At 41.3% G+C, this 16,803-nt stretch overlaps 1 protein-coding gene across 4 annotated transcripts; it reads left to right on the plus strand.

Moving 5' to 3' along the window:
- The first annotated feature begins 5,248 nt into the window (after positions 1 to 5,248).
- svopl (SVOP-like) lies at positions 5,249 to 15,003 on the plus strand. 4 transcript variants are annotated; one of them, XM_064344474.1, is made up of 16 exons: positions 5,249 to 5,393; positions 6,093 to 6,227; positions 6,526 to 6,617; positions 7,462 to 7,560; positions 7,666 to 7,737; positions 7,972 to 8,096; positions 8,420 to 8,483; positions 8,974 to 9,099; positions 9,638 to 9,766; positions 9,859 to 9,932; positions 10,271 to 10,467; positions 11,383 to 11,494; positions 12,074 to 12,155; positions 12,632 to 12,721; positions 13,168 to 13,281; positions 13,841 to 15,003. In XM_064344474.1, the coding sequence occupies exons 2-16, from the start codon at positions 6,140 to 6,142 to the stop codon at positions 13,850 to 13,852; spliced, it is 1,476 nt and encodes a 491-aa protein (XP_064200544.1). In that variant the 5' UTR covers positions 5,249 to 5,393; positions 6,093 to 6,139; the 3' UTR covers positions 13,853 to 15,003. The 4 variants fall into 4 exon arrangements, 3 of the variants coding, with proteins under 3 accessions (XP_064200544.1, XP_064200545.1, XP_064200547.1); XM_064344475.1 differs by having other exon boundaries at positions 5,270 to 5,393; positions 6,020 to 6,227; XM_064344477.1 differs by having other exon boundaries at positions 5,290 to 5,393; positions 6,075 to 6,227.
- The last annotated feature ends 1,800 nt before the right edge of the window (positions 15,004 to 16,803 follow it).

Below are 16,803 nucleotides of genomic sequence, written 5' to 3' on the forward strand. Positions count from 1 at the left end.
TGAGTAAATATGGTAATCTGTTTGCTCTGCAAGTCTGCATATGTAGATAAATTCCTTTTGTAGCCTGTGTAATACAAGTCTTGTCTGTCTTGTAGGGAAGCAGAGGAGTTTTCATGTGTTATTTTCTTTATATAGGTAATTGAAATGCAATATCAACACAACACTCACTCACACAATAAGTTCCCGGTTATCACCCAAGCAATAAATTCCCGGTTATTAGTATGTCATACCACTAGGGCCCCTTTTGGCCATTTTGAGTACGTCAGCCCCACCTAATGCACAACAATAACAATAAGACATATAGTAATAGCAAACCATTCAAGCGGGAGGGAAACTGCAACCAAATGTGATGCTGAATGTGAAACTATTTAATGTACTGCACTGTAGCATGTTATTTTTAGTGGCTGCAATAACCACAAGTGCACCAGGTGAATTCAAGGACCTCACTGCTTATTTTTTATGACTGCAGTTCTCAAAAAATCACCTAGAGGGCACTATTGGCAACAATATCCACACAAGACACTCGTCAATCTATTACAGTTGTATGTGAGTCAATGGTGGGTCGCGGTGGATTTTTCTGAGCCAGGGGCTTTCAGTGAAGGTGCAGATCAGTTTCTTAAATATTCTTTTTAAAAAATATTATTATTTTGAAAACATCCTTTTTTTAACATTAAAAATAAATGTGGTTCGGTATGAATGTAATAGATTCTTGGGGCCCTATTTACTAAGCATTTTATTTACTAAGGCTGGTTATGTAAATGAGCACAGCCGAAGGGAGGTCATTTAAATGCACTGCCGGTATTTAAATCTCTTCCGCGTGGCAGGAAAGCATCATTGTAGCGCCGCTCCATCTCTGGTGAAGTCGGGTTTCTGCGCTGGTGTCAGGATCCACAGATGCAGTGGATAGGCACGGTCACCTTTAAATTTTAACAAGCCTCAATAGTAAAAAAAAAATTAAAATAAGAAAGATTCAAAACATAGTCTTAATATTTCAAGCTGTTTTATTCCCTACCGGATAGCCAACCAACTCTAGATTCACCATCTCTAAACTTTGATAATAGGCCTAAGAAACTGTTCGTAACGATAATAGAAACGCGTTTTAAAATTATTTAAAATATCCTATCCTTTTGCAAACGTAGGGGAGACTCGCCATAAATGTAACGTTTAATTAATGTAATACGGTAAAATTTGCGGGAAAACTGTTTTGATCGAGCTAAGTAAAAAAATATGTTTCGGGAGTAATTTTCGGATAGAAGGCTTTATTTTTATTTGCAATCAAACCATACATCATTTAAAAAAGTTAACTGTCCTTGGAAAGTAGTATGTTTCTGGGAGTGTATTCTAGAGGGAATTGGATGCTAGGTGCCCAAAAAACGTGATTGTCTGTATAACTGTAACAGTTATTACAGTTACAAGGTGCAGCGTGCCTTTTGCTGTGTTACATGTTTACAGAATGCCATCTAAAGACCAAAAGAGAGGATTCGTGCCGGTTGGTACCCAGGGCAGTCATGGACAGGGCTTCAGATTTGGAGCTAAAGCTACTTTATATATAGTGTCCTTTTGGGGAAAACTTAGGTATTGAAAATTGGGTTTAATATTTATGAAAGAAATAAATTTTACTAATCAACGTGTTTGACTTTTTGAGTTAGTTCAGAGTTTAATGTTAAATGTGTTCAGCTAATTTGCTTGCTGTGTTGAAATAGCCTTGTCTTCTGGATGCTTCAATGATTAATGGGAAAGAAACAGCAACCTGGTCAAAGGCATGTTTAATAAACACACAGCTGATTGGTCCATCTGGTTGGCTATTTGCATTGTAAAAGCTTACCTGGATAAGAAACAAACAAAAGAACAGCTTATCTCATCTATTTGGATGTTACCACAACTCACGTCACAGTAAGCCAAGTTGCTTGTGCGTCAATGTTTACACAGTCTTCTTCCGTGAATAAAGCCCCATGCTTCAAAATCTGAGGATGCGGCTGGTTTCATGTTGCCATTAGAAATGTGTTTCATTGATTAACCTTACTGTGTGTAGAAAGTCAGTTGTATTAGTCTGTTGTATTTTTTCTACATTTACACCTTTGCATGCAGCTCAGCACGGCAACATGCACACATTACCTGCTGATGACCAATCCGCAGGATCCCAGCCAAAGGAACTAACCTCACTCTTACCGTTTCCCCTGGGAGCGTCATTTACATGCACACTAATGTATCTCAGTTGCCTTATTCAGGTGTGCTCCTCTACAGCGATTTTTCTCCTCAAAATGTAATGGAATTCATGCCATCATCTGTGCATTGTTGAAAATGCTGGCTCTCAATACATTCAATACAGTTAATATGCTTATCTCTATGGAGGGTTAAGGTGGTAGGTAATGCACATGGGACACAATTACTATATGTGCTAGTTGTGTGGGTGTCACACAGCCACCATGGTGACAGTGCTGTTATGCAGTAGGTGTTTGCAGAATAACATCTAGAATGCAAGCAGAAGAATTGGATTATCATATTTTTACTTCAAAATAAATTTAAAAAACTGCCATCGAGCATTTCTGTTTAGGGTAAATAGTTGTTTTGTTTTGTTTTGTTTGTTTTGTTTTGTTTTGTTTTGTTTTGTTTTGTTTTGTTTTGTTTTGTTTTGTTTTGTTTTGTTTTGTTTTGTTTTGTTTTGTCCTGTTTTGTTTTGTACCCAAAATCCCATTCCTTGTGGTTTTACATGGATGACACTTAATGACTCTATTTTAAAAAACTGAACCTAAAATATCAGGTAACTGGATTTGGCAAGACAGAGAATTAGGCCTACACAGCAGACCAAGAGTCCAGGACTAAGCATACATTCTATCCCTCCCCCACCCTCTCCTGATGTCTCTAAATCATCTACCTGACTCCTCCTTGCTACCTGATACCACCTTGCTCTCTCCCACGAGCTGGCCCTCGAGGCCGTCTGTTTACGAGAGAAGCCTTCACAGGAACACAGAAGAGAGACCCATTGTCGCTGCCCTAATTCCTTCCAGACCTATCTCGAGTTACAAAAGTGAAATATTAAATCTTAGTATCTCCCCAACATGCATTCTGTTGTTAATAAAGCAAGCTTAAAATAGGCAGCTGTTTCATAGGTTACTTAGTTGATGCGCCTGTCTTAACGACTACTTGTATTTTTATTTATTTTTATTTTTCCATAGATTGCGTTGTTGCCGTTCTCGTTGTTAGTGTTAATCAGTTTAACCATCAGGTCCAAGTTGAACTAGCGGTTGTTCCCTGTACTTGGACCGGTACTTCTCTCTAGGGATTTCGTCATACTTGTTCCTGGTTATGGTTATACACTTTGTTGTACGTCGCTCTGGATAAGAGCATCTGCCAAATGCCTGTAATGTAATGTAATGTAAAACAAAGCAAGCTGGAAAACCATTTATTCCAAAGTTTTGCAAGGGTGTAATTCTAACACTCAAAATCCTGCCTTTGTTCAACCATTTTGCATTGTTGTGCAGTAAATCCCCAGCATTTGCACTGATTTCTCACTGAGACTCTCTTAGCTTAAGGAATGAGCCTGCCTTTAGAAACCGGATCAGTGTCATTGTTGCCATGATGTCAGCATATTTCTCTCCCAAACTGGGACACTACAGATTTTTCTGTGTATGAGACGGGTAAGATGTAAGTTCAGGGCACTCCTCTTTCATACATGCAACCACTCCCTTCTCTTTTCCTATCAAGCCACTGACTTCAGATCTATCCCGATCATCAGTGATATTGGTTTATTCATCAATAGTTAAAACGATGTACGGTGAATTCTTTATGGTGAATTCTGAATGGCCTCAGCAACTTGTGAAATGACATCTTCAGCAAATACCTCTGTTCACTGCAGCAGGCCCTGGGCACAGTGGCCATATGTTTGGGTGCTAGATACAGACTATGCATTAACATCATCACCATGTGTTTACGTCATCTAACTATAATACTCTTCTTAGAATAACCAGGCACAACAAGGTATATCCAAGAAATAGGCTTTATTTCTGCAAAAAGAGTTCGGTACCTACACATAAACAAGATGGATAAGCCCAAACCGAAGAAATATTAAGCATAATTCTATGTCTGATTGGTACATGGTACATACAAAAACATAAAGTAAGATTTAACAAAGAAAATGATTGGCTGTGTCTAGCCATATAACATGAATACTGAATAAACACACGGTGAACTTTTAGTCTTAAACCTGAAATAATTGTTTAGTCTTTATCTATCAGTTGCTTTCAGAGCCCTGGGCAGCATGGCGTCATAACAGTTCTTCCCTGGCATAATGGCAGGAGGAAGGATAAGGAGGAAGGCCAAGCTCACCAGTTTGGACTTCTAGAAATGTATAAGAGACAGAGAAAAAGACAACACACAAACACACACACACACACACACACACGTACATGTAATATGTCTAACTTTTTGTTGTCCTTGGGAGGTTCGGGGCCTGGAGACAGAGGGGCCCTGTTGTAAGGCCTAGGAAATTAATGTTGCACAGACTTCTAGTTATGCTAAAGAAGGCCTAAGAATTTAGTGTTGTACAGGCTTCTAATTATGCTAGAGAAAACACTCCTCCCTTCATGTGTTTACATCATCTAACTTTAAAACTCTAAAATGAAGAATACTGATTCCTACAAACATGTCCCACAAGAAATCTTGGAACTGTAATTTTCCCACTACATTGATTACCCCTGCTAACTTTTGTGCAGAAGTGAACAGGAAGTACAAATTTTGGACTCCAACTGGTGGGCATATTGCTTCATCTTTCATTTATATTTATTCAGCACTTTGGATTTATGTACGTATTTATGTATACATTTTGGTAGGAAGAGCCCCACTGAGACCAAGGTCTCATTCACAGGGGAAATGAAACTCAGGGACCACAGGTACAGAGATAAGGTCAGAGACATGGACAAGGCTTATAAGGCTGAATAGATATTCATAGGTTATAATAATAATAATAATAATTATTATTATTATTATTATTATTGTTGTTGTTGTTGTTGTTTCTATTAAAAATATTAAAAACATGAGCACTCTTTAGTCACCCTTCAGTGATTCTATTAATAACACAGTGAAAAAACTCCATACATGTCCATGATCACCAAAGGAAAAATAGGCGTTTTCTAGTATTTCAGGAACCTTACATTAAAAAATGAAATGGATCAAACACAATAGGAGGGTTAAAAATAATTCCAGTCAGAATTTCAGGTTTTGCTCAACTGCTTTGAGCTTCACAATATGCACCACACCCCTTTAAGAACACTACTAACTTCCTGGTTGTGTACAGGTGCATATTACCTTGAACGGCTTGAAAATCAGTAACCTCTTTGCCATGCCTCAAATATACACGATTTAACGAACGGATTTTTGGTTACTTGGGAATGCCGGTAAGTTTGCGCTTTCTATAGGTTACTCGGAAATATAATTTAAATATTTCACGTTTGCGTTTGCATTTACGTAGGGTAAAATTAATTAATTAACACATTTAGTGATGAATTGACTGTTAGAGTACATTTCAACCCTCTTTGACTCATATAAACTTTTCACAGTTAAATTAACTCTAAAATGTTACTGTCTTGCCTACAATTATCCAAAGTCACTAGGCTACAATGACAATTCGAAGGATTATGATAAATGCATAGAAAAAGGCAGAAAACACGTTATTAAAACGTAGATTTGTAGTCAACGTTTTCTTTATTAAAAGCGAACACAACGGCTCTTTGAATATGAATGTTTGTCACCACGAATCTATTCACGCGAAATGTCTGTATGTACTTTATCTTGTATGATAGATATTTCAGTGAGAACTGTAGGGCATATCTTTTGCGATTTCATTTTTAATGCTAGCCTGCGTGGCAGGTTAAGCAACATACCGGTGCCTACATGTCCACCGTAACTTCCCTGTAATTAAATATTACATGTTGTTGACAATCGTAGCCTAGTATTACTGTTCAGTTGAGAAAAGACGGAAACGAGACAACTGAAGTTTTATTTAAGCATAAGGACGTAACAGATGTGGACCAGCAAACAGTTTAATATCGTTAAGTTGCGTGTTCATCGAAGTGAAGTCAGGATGGATTTTGTAGCCTAGGCAACGGGACCACCTTTCAACGTGGACAGAGAGAGTTCCGTCATGAAGGAGCAGCTCGTGAGCGCCATACATCTGCAGGAAGTAGAACTGGAATATGTCAACGAAAATGCAACACCTGAGGAGCCGAAAGGTGATATTAAACAGGACCGTCGCTAGAGGGGTGAAAGGTGTTGACGATTCTAGGGTCCCACAATATTCTTTCACGGACCCAGAGCTCATAGCCACGCCCCTGATATTAAATATTATATTGTTACATTATACTGATGGCCAATATGAAATCCGAATTTAGCGAGTAATGTTAGTCCTTTGCTGAAATTAACATGCCAACTATTTTACGTTACAGTGTTTATTGAAAGATTATTTCCACACTGATTATAGTTTTAAAATGTCCTTCTTGTGTGTGTTTTTATTAATGGGTCACTTTTCAGAGCGTAAAACGTACAGCGTTGAAGAAGCAGTTGAGACCATTGGCTTTGGGTGGTTTCACGTTCTCCTCTTCATCATCATGGGCAGCGCCAATGTAAGTGCGACAGCCCAGACTAGGCTAATTAAATAAACCGCAGTTAATCTCGAAAAATTTTATTAGGCCTACAAGTTTTAAAGTGTGAATCTGTGGTATCTTGCCATTGTTGCATATTACTGGCATACAGTTATATATTACAATTATGCATTAGTTATTGTTATAAAGTGCTTCTAAGTAAGTGGAGACGTCAGGTATAACACATCCTGTGTGAAACTCATGTATTGTGCCATTTTAAGGCTTAGTTGTTTTACTTAAGGAATTAGGCTTTCTGAAACCTGGGATCTGTGTAAAAGAACGTAATGCAGCTGTTGCTTAGTTTTTTTTCAACACTATCTGCTTTGTTACTTTGGTTCTGACAAAAAAGTGATTCCACATTTACACTCTAACAGGAAGTGCCTGGAATTCATGTGTGCAGACCTACTGTACATACATACATGCGTGCGTGCGTGCGTGCGTGCGTGTGTGTGTGAGTGAGTAAGTGAGTGTACGTGTGTTTGCATGTGTTTGTGAGTGTACAAGATGTTTGCATAAGTCTGCTCTTACAGCATGAAGAGCTGTCTGATTGTGTATTGTGTGTATGTGTGTTGTATATAATGTAAAGGCCTTTTGAGTGTGTGTATTTGTGTGCTTGATTGTGTGTGAGTTTTATAGGTTGTAGAGGCCCCTTGTGTGTGTGTGTGTGTGTGTGTGTGTTTTATTGTATGTGTCTGTTTTGTGTATTTGTGTGTTTGTGTGTATTTGTGTCTACAGTAGATCCTACTGCAGAGGCTATTTGAGTGTGCATATGTGACTATGTGTGTGTCTGAGTGTGAGGATTTGACTGTGTTTGTATCTTATATAGATTATAGAGGCCATGGAGATCATGCTACTGGCTGTGCTGTCACCAGAAATCCGTTGTGAATGGCATCTGCAGGACTGGCAGGTGGCGCTGGTTTCCACGGTGAGAAATGTATCCAATTGAAGCTCAGATACAGTGAGCTCCATAATGTTTGGAACAAAGAGTAGCCATAATAGTGAGCTGATTTGTGCTAGTTTATTCTTTTAGATGGTGTTCCTTGGGTTCATGGTCTGTGGGGCGTTCAGTGGATATATAGCTGACCGATATGGACGCTGGAAGGTTAGTGTTCCACTATTCACCTGTAATTCTTGTTTTATCCACTGGGTGTCAGTGTAGATCACAGACATGCATGGAAATGTGTTTCCTTACAGATATACTGTTTGAGGTGCACACTCTTCTGCCCGTCTGTGTGTACTCTAACAGAATGACATGAATAATATGAAATGCATGTCATACATTTTAAAAGAAAAGTTTTTTTTTAAATTTTGCAATGTTGTCATTGATGTGGAACAGGTGGTGTTTGGCGGTTTTGTGTGGTCCGCGTACTTCTCCCTCCTCACTTCTTTCTCACCGTCCTATGGCTGGTTCATCTTCCTCCGCAGCATGGTTGGCTGTGGGATAGCTGGGGCCTCACAAGGGTGAGAGTGTGTTAGCTGCACTGAACTGTTCATTGTTTAGCGGTCTTATCCTTACCCTTAGATTAGCCCAGTGCTAAGACCGTTTGCACTATCCTCAGGCTGTTAGCATTGCGATCAGGCTGTTGGACCAGCACTAAAACCATTAGCATTATGCTCAGGTCGTTAGCATTTTGCTCAGGCTGTTAGACCAGAGCTAAAACTGTTAGCACTGCACTGAAGCCATTAGCCTATTATACACCTTTATACATCCTTAGCCCACTTGGACTACATGATATTCCCCTTGGTACTGACATGTCCCTGAATAATTTCTCTTTTTCCTTCAGATATATTTTAAAAACAGAATTCATTCCTGCAAAGTATAGAGCTTATTTACTCCCACTGGCCTCGGTGAGTGAGAACAATCAGCATTGAAAGGCACAGATTTGTGTGTGTGTGTGTGTGTTTGTGTTAGTGTGTATGTGTGTAGGTATATGCCTCTTTGTGCATGTATGCATACGTACATGTATCTGTGTGTCTGTGGCTAGTTTGTGTATGTGTGTGTGTTTTTAGCTGTGCATGTTTGCATGGATGTATGTTTGTGCGCTCTAGTGTGAGTGTGTGTATTAGTATGAGAGTAGATGTGCGTATGCTTAATTGTGTTACAGTGTGTTGCTCTGAATGTCGATAAGTCAATGAAGACTGCGTATATAAAGCATATCTCAATTTCTAGTTTTTACTATATCTGTAATTAGATGTTATGTGGAGAGTATATAATGCGTCTTTTTTTTTGTGTGTCTTCGTTTTGAATTTTTTGAGGGCTGGATTATGGTTTATATAAGAGGTCAATGAGCAGTTGAAAGTAGCCGGGGCTTGTGGGTAACAGCCTGTCTCCTCACAGATCTTCTGGATGGCGGGCTCCATGCTGATCATCATCCTGGGCATGACCGTGGTGCCCGTCCTGGGCTGGCGGTGGATGATCCGGCTGTCAGTCCTCCCCAGCCTCATTCTCATCGTGCTCTTCCAGGTCTAACCGCGCGGGGCCGCACCTGCACACATTTTTGCCTTTAAATTTGTTTAACCTTATAGACCTTATTTTAACCTGAGAGCCCATAGAAGTAAAATTGCATTTTTAACAGAAACTGCAAATACGTACAACAACAAAAAAAAATACACAGAGAAGGATTCTGTCATTAGAACAGTGCACTTGATGATTTAAGACAATGACATTCCTCGGAGTGGTTTGTGCACTGATTTATTATTATTATTATTATTATTATTATTATCAATAACAATAATAGTACTACTCTTGCCTCTGCACTAACATGTTTTTCCCAGGAGCACGTGGGTTCCCAAATTTAGGAGCATACTAATGTAGCCCAATTAGTAGGTGTGCTCTTAAATGATTTATTCTAGTTGGCACACATCAATTTTCAGGAGCAGGTGCTAGTATGACGATAGCACTGTAGATCTCCGCTACTGCTAATAATAATAATAATAATAATAATAATAATAATCTAGTGGCCAGCAGCGATGTTTATGCCTGCGTCCGTCTGTCCCTCCAGTTCATCCCCGAGTCGGCCCGCTTCAACGTGTCGGCGGGGAACGTGGCGGGCGCGGTGGCGACGCTCCAGCGCATCGCCAAGATGAACCGCTCCTCCCTGCCGGAGGGGGACCTGGCGGAGCCCGTCCTGGTGCGCCATTAAAACTCCGCCGAGCGCCGAAGGCTTCCGCTGGCCGTTTGAGACCCTAGAACCTGACGTGTGCTCTCGCTGTTTGTTTGCAGAACGACAGGGGAAGCTTTTACGTTCTCGTGAGCTCCACGTTCAGAAGGACGTCGGTTCTCATGTGGTATTCATGGTATTCACCTGCTTTTTCCTCTATATAAACAAATGGCATTATGAAACTTTGCGTTTAACCTTTTGTAATGGGCAGCAGACAGTCCACCATCCTTTCATTCACCATACTTTTGCTTTAATCAGACTGGTAGTGCTGTATTGAGGCTGTATCTGAGCAGTGTAGACCGTACATGCATTTTACAAACTAGAGTCAACTGAACTGATATTGGAAAGTGTGTATAACTAAATTACTAAAAAAAAAAACGACTTATTTTGAAAGTGAAAGACCTCAGCTGGTCTCGGTTTTTACGTAAAGTTTTTGTCAGCGTTTTGTTTAACCCGGTCCTCTGCTGGCCCAAGGTTCGTGGCATCCTTCGCCTACTACGGCTCCGTCCTGAGCAGCTCGGAGCTCCTGGAGAAGAACCTGCTGTGCATCAGGGACCCAGACCCGGAGCACCACGTCAAGCACGTCCTGGAGGGGGCGCGGTGCTACTGCATCCCGTTCGGCATGGCCGATTACCAGACCCTGCTCATCAGCTGCCTGGGAGAGGTGGCACGTGAGTAACAAGAACCACAAACCCACTGCATATTACTGCTGAGCCTAGTCAGTACTGCTATTACAACTGTTATTACATAAATACCACTTCTTATTACTGCTGAGGGCTGTCATAAAGCCTAGTCACTACTGTTATTACATAAATACCACTGTGTATTACTGCTGAGGGCTGTCATTGAGCCTAGTCATTACTGTCATTACTACTGTTATTACATAAGTACCACTGCATATTACTGCTTAGGGCTGTCATAAAGCCAAGTCATTACTGTCATTACTACAGTTAAAATACCACTGCTTATTGCTGCCGAGGACAGTCATTGAGCATAGTCATTACTGTTATTACCAGTGTTATTGCATAAATCCCACTGTCTGTTGTTATCATTGTGGGCTGTGAGCTGTCATAGAGGGTTGTGAGCTGTCATAGAGCCTAGTCACATCAAGACTACTATAAAATATACTTGATTTTTATTTTTTTCGGGGGGGAGGTCGGTGCCTCATTGTGTTTAGGGTTAGACAAGGTAGTGCCTAATCCATGGTCTTGTATTAACTCCTTATTGTGACAGTGCAGCCCCTACAGTATGCCACATGAACGGCTGCAGGTTCGCCCAGAAAGGGAGGGGTATAGTCAACAGGATTGTCCTCGTCTCCTTGTGCACCAGCATTATGGTTGACCAGAGACCTGCAGTTTATCTGATGCCAGCTGCGCATGCTGTGCATTCCTCTGGTGCAGTGGCTGTGCAGGTCAGCTCGGAGTTTGAAACCATGAAAATAATTACTCCAGACAAACTGAGAGAATACAGGATTTCAATGATATTGAAGCAGAGCTTTAACAGCTATTCTGAATGGAGTTTCTGTTGTTTTGTACATGTGATCTGTGAACACAGAAGACTGTCTCCCTGTGATTTTTGTTTTGCAGTCATTCCACTGAACATAGCCTTACTGAACGTTGTGGGGCGGAAATACAGCTTGGTCATCTTACAGCTCAGCTCAGGGGTCTTCTTCATGCTGGTCAACATCTGCTCTACCATGTAAGCACCGCATCACCCACACAATGCTATTAACCGATTTGACAACAGTCTTCGTACTGACGGTAGAGTGTAATACAGGTGAACACCAGGCAAGCTGTGTCTGTACTGACAGTAGAGTGTAACGCAGGTGAACATCAGGCAGCCTGTGTCAGTACTGACAGTAGAGTGTAACGCAGGTGAAGATCAGGCAGCCTGTGTCAATACTGACAGTAGAGTGTGATACAAGTGAACAGCAGGCAGGCTGTCTGTACTGACAGTAAAGTGTAATACAGTAGAACGGAAGACTGTGTCGGTACTGACTTTAAAATGTGATACATGTGAACATCAGGCAGGCTGTGTCAGTACTGACAGTAGAGTGTAATTCAGGCGAACAACAGGCAGCCTGTGTCAGTACTGGTGGGTAGGGGCAACATAGCTCAGGAGGTAAGAGCGGTTGTCTGGCAGTCGGAGGGTTGCTGGTTCGATCCCCGCTCTGGGCATGCTAAAGTGTCCCTGAGCAAGACACCTATATAAAAGCGCTATATAAATGCAGTCAATTTACCAATAAAGTACTGACGGAAGAGGCTTCCTCCTCCCCAGGTTTGGCTTCACAGTGCTGCTCTTCCTGATCCGGTCCCTGGTCTCCATGAATTTCAGTGTTGTTTATCTTTATACTGCGGAGGTGGGTGCCCAAGTGCAGTAGAGCTACCTGTGCACAGACACACTCAGAGTCCTTACCTGTGCACAGACACACTCAGAGTCCTTACCTCTGTACAGACCCAATCAGAGTCTTTACCTGTGCACAGACACACTCAGAGTCCTTACCTCTGTACAGACCCACTCAGAGTCTTTACCTGTGCACAGACACACTCAGAGTCCTTACCTCTGTACAGACCCACTCAGAGTCTTTACCTGTGCACAGACACACTCAGAGTCCTTACCTCTGTACAGACCTACTCAGAGTCTTTACCTGTGCACATACATACTCTTAGTCTTTACCTGCGTGCAGACACACTCAGAGCCTTTACCTGTGCACAGACACACTCAGAGTCCTTACCTCTGTACAGACCCACTCAGAGTCTTTACCTGCGTGCAGACACACTCAGAGCCTTTACCTGTGCACAGACACACATAGAGCTTTTCTCCTGACTTTTGCAGGTGTATCCCACTGCCGTGCGATCCATAGGACTGGGCGTCTGCACTTCCTTTAGCCGAATTGGGGGCATGATCGCACCTTTCATTGCTCAGGTATGCACATCTTTTCATTTCACCAACACATCTACACCTCGCCAATTCACCTCACTCCCGCTGAATACTGCTTCCAGAACACAACTACATCTCACAGCTGCCGCCCATTAAATGCAGGCTACTTCCAAACACCCTGACCTGATGAAGCTCCCCAAGGATCGGAAAGTTGTCTGTTTCGCACAATGGAAGTATGTGGGTCGAAGCTACGGGAGTTGCAAGTTCTGCTTGTATTTACTTTCAAACAGCTGCCAGACCACTGCCTTCACAGGCTGCACTGCTGGAATGCACATCACAGAGTAATTCTTTTAATTCCACGAAAAGACTTTTGAGTGCTTGTTTCATTCAGGGGGGTGTGTCTTTCTGTCTGATGCACATGTCTGCCGGGCATGTCTCGTAGTCTGATATGGGTAGGTCTGAGGGGCGTGTCTGATGGTTGTGTTTTCCAGGTGTTGATGTCCAGGTCAGTGCTGCTGGCCCTGTTGCCATTCTCCATATCCTGCTTCCTGTGTGCAGGAGGAGCCCTCCTGTTGCCCATAGAAACCAGAGGACGGGCCCTACTGGTAGGTCAAAGGCCAACACCCCAGCAGGAAAATGTGTGGGCTACAATCAGCATTTAGGCTTATCTTAGGTTGTTATTAACCTGCGGACACACAGGAAAAATTCAGAGCTGTGCTTATTTATTCCATGTGCATTTACTCCTATAGCAATGCATTTACACATATTGCAATGCATTTACACATATAGCAATGCATTTACTCCTATAACAATGCATTTATATATATAGCTGTGTTCCCTCCTATAGCAATGTCTCTACACATATAGCAATGCATTTCCTCCTACAGAAATGCATCTACAGATATAGCAATGGATTTAGTCCTATTGCAGTACATCTGCATATAGTAATGCATTTACTCTTATAGCCAGGCATTTACTCCTATTCCAGTGAATTTACACATAGCAATGCAATTAAGCCTACAGCAATTAACACCATGATACAAGGCTTGCAACTAAGATTTTGACTTCATGTGAGGCTTTTTAAAAATATTTTTTGTGTTTGTATGCTGGTGTGAATAGGTCTTGTCTTGGAGATAAATTTGCTTGTTATTTTTATTTTTCTAGCAAAGCTCATGACCCGAACCAAATCAACAAAGAGGACGGAATACTTCTTCAGCCATAAATACAGCATAATTTAAAGTTTATTAATTTAAGCAAAAGCATCCATTGTCTGAGCAGTTGGACATTTGTTTACAAGTGGAAACTGAACATCGAAGACAGACTTCACCTCAGAGGTCCTTTAATAGCACTTTAATATTGATGTTGGTGCACAGCATAGGAGGGTATATGTGTCCTGTAAGATAGCCTGTGTTAGCTTCCAGGATTCTAACTGCAATTCCAAAAATTCACACGTGCCTGTTCTAGTTTTGATTTTATTGGCATGGAACTGCATGACTTCGAGCTGCATGTTCGCAGGAAGTGATGTCATGCCATGCCATAGTTTTCTTCAGTGTGCATATGAAACACAAAATATGAGGCATTATGCAGACATGAATGTGTGACAGGCTAACTATGAACCTTCTCTGCCTCTTTAAAGGGGTTATTGGAACAAAGGACCCAAGGCGTATGTATAACAATGCAACAGTGGGTTGCTTCACAGTCCCAATGCCAAGAACAAATCATTTGAAATAAAGAGAAATGCACAGAGAAATGAACATTCGGAATACCATACCTACTCAAATCGTAAAGAGAAATAAAAATTATTTTTAAAAAAAAGTGTACTCTGAGATGACTGATGAATGGTTGTGACTGATTAATATCATAAATGTGAAGATCATGTGATCTTGCATTTATGTATCTTTAATTATATTTTTATTTCCATGTTTTATGTATGTATATGTCTTTAAGCATCTATACATGCGCTGTATTTTATTCTGTTTTGTGTTCTTTGTGGACCCCTGAAAAAATTGCTGTAGCAGGTAATGGGGATCCGAACAAGCAAACAAAAAAGGGTTATGCATTAATATATGCAAATGTAACCCATGGGTATGTTTAAACACACAACCGTACATGGTGCTACTTGACGTCATCTACCTGTAAAAATGAAAGGTTTGAAACAAAATCTTGCAGAATATTCATAGTGTCATTTCATTGCTGTTTCTGATATCTTAGACAGTCAAGTCAACTTGGATGTGTACCAATGTGACTATACAACAAACTGTTCAAACTGGGATTTCTCAAAGATTTGATTTATTATTTGAAAATAATAAAATGAAATGGTATTCCTATGTTTTGGGAAGCAGACTATTATTGCAGTTATAGTTGGAGGTTAGGATTGGACTACAGTTAAGGTTGGAGGAGTTAGGGTTAGATTATAGTTTGGGTTGGGGGGGCTAGGGTTACATTAAAGTTTGGGATGGGAGATTTGCTTTAGATTACAGTTGGGGATGGGAAGTTTTTGTTTTTATTACAGTTTTGGTTGAGGGGTTTGGATTATATTGCAGTTTGTATTTGGGGATTAGGGTCAGATTACAATTTGGGAGAGGAGGTTTACATTAGATTACAGTTTGGGTTGGGGTTAGGTTTAGAGTACAGTTTGGGTTTGGGGATTAGGGTTAGATTACAGTTTGGGAGAGGAGGTTTACATTAGATTACAGTTTGGGTTGGGGGTTAGGTTTAGAGTACAGTTTGGGTTTGGGGATTATGGTCAGATTACAGTGGGAGAGGAGGTTTACATTAGATTACAGTTTTGGTTGGGAGTTATGGTTAGATTACAGTTTGGGTTGGGGGTTTGGGTTGATTACAATTTGGGTTGGTGGGTTTGGATTAGATTACAGTTTGGATTGGGGGGTTAGGGATAAAGCGGGGTGTTGGCTGAGCCCATTTTGAAGAGGGACAGAGCGCACTAGCAGGGGGAGGAGCCGAAGGCCTCTCTCACAATGAGTGACAGATCTCTGATCCCTTCACTGCTCATAAGCTCTTTAACTCTGGCTCCTTTCCCCAGCATTCTTCAGCAGGCAGGATTATGCCGGTGTGTGACTTTGAACCCAACTGTGCTAGTGCAGCACTTACAATATGGCTGTCTAGTTGTGTTTTAATCAGTGGACAAGGTAAAACTGCATGGCTTTACACCTCGTGTACATTCTGTGGGATGTATTATACCTCTGTTTTTCATTTAGGTTGTTTATTTGCTTGCCTTCAAATACCTTCGACTATTATTCAATGTAATTTATATGAATTAATACTATAATCAGTTCCGCTTTATGATTACTCCTTTCTGGGAAAAAAATTAAGTCACAGAAGTTACTTTCCCACTTGAGTCAAAGGCAGAAGGTTGGTGATCCTGGTGTGTGTGTCATAATGCGCTCGGTGATGCTGGTAGGTACTGGCTGTTAACCCTCTGTTCCAAGTGTTCAGGTCAAGGAGTTGAAAGAGATCCACAGGTGGTACCTCACCCCCAGGTAATAATCCTTCCTGTGTGTCTCGTTGGCCTGGCAGCACGAGGGTTAATCTGGCTTACAGAGGTAGGGGGAGGAGTCTCATATGACTAGGGAGGTCCTCCTTCTGATCTTAGAGAAAAGAAGGAGAGAGACAGAGAGAAGCATGGAGAAAAGAGTGAGGGGGACAGATGGAGAGAAGCGGAGATGTCAGTGTTCTGCTGCAGCCCCTGGGCTGCAGACCTCCTTACGGCTCCTTGTTGCTTCGGTGAAAAGGAAGAACAGGTTGTGAGACAGCCATGAAAGACAAACATCTGAGTAAGTAGCATTAACCTGACCCCAAACCTTAACCCATTCCCCTCTGTGTACTATGAAACAGACACACTGCGTGTGTATGTGTGTGTGTGTGTTTCTGTTAATGTCTGTGTGTGATGGTGTATGTCTGAGCATGTGTGTTGGCAGGTGTGTATGATAGTGTCAGCATGAAGGTGTATTTTGCTGTACACTACTGTGGCTGGATGAGTTATTTGCATTCTCTGGCTCTCTCAGCTCTACAGGTGTGAAGCAGGTTGTTTATAGGGCCTATAAGGAATGCTGCTACACAGAGAAAGTTTGTTATTGCTGGATGGTGAAATACTTTCCCAAGTTTTT

Source organism: Anguilla rostrata, chromosome 7 (assembly GCF_018555375.3).
Source record: "Anguilla rostrata isolate EN2019 chromosome 7, ASM1855537v3, whole genome shotgun sequence".
In the NCBI taxonomy this organism is placed as follows: Eukaryota; Metazoa; Chordata; class Actinopteri; order Anguilliformes; family Anguillidae; genus Anguilla; species Anguilla rostrata.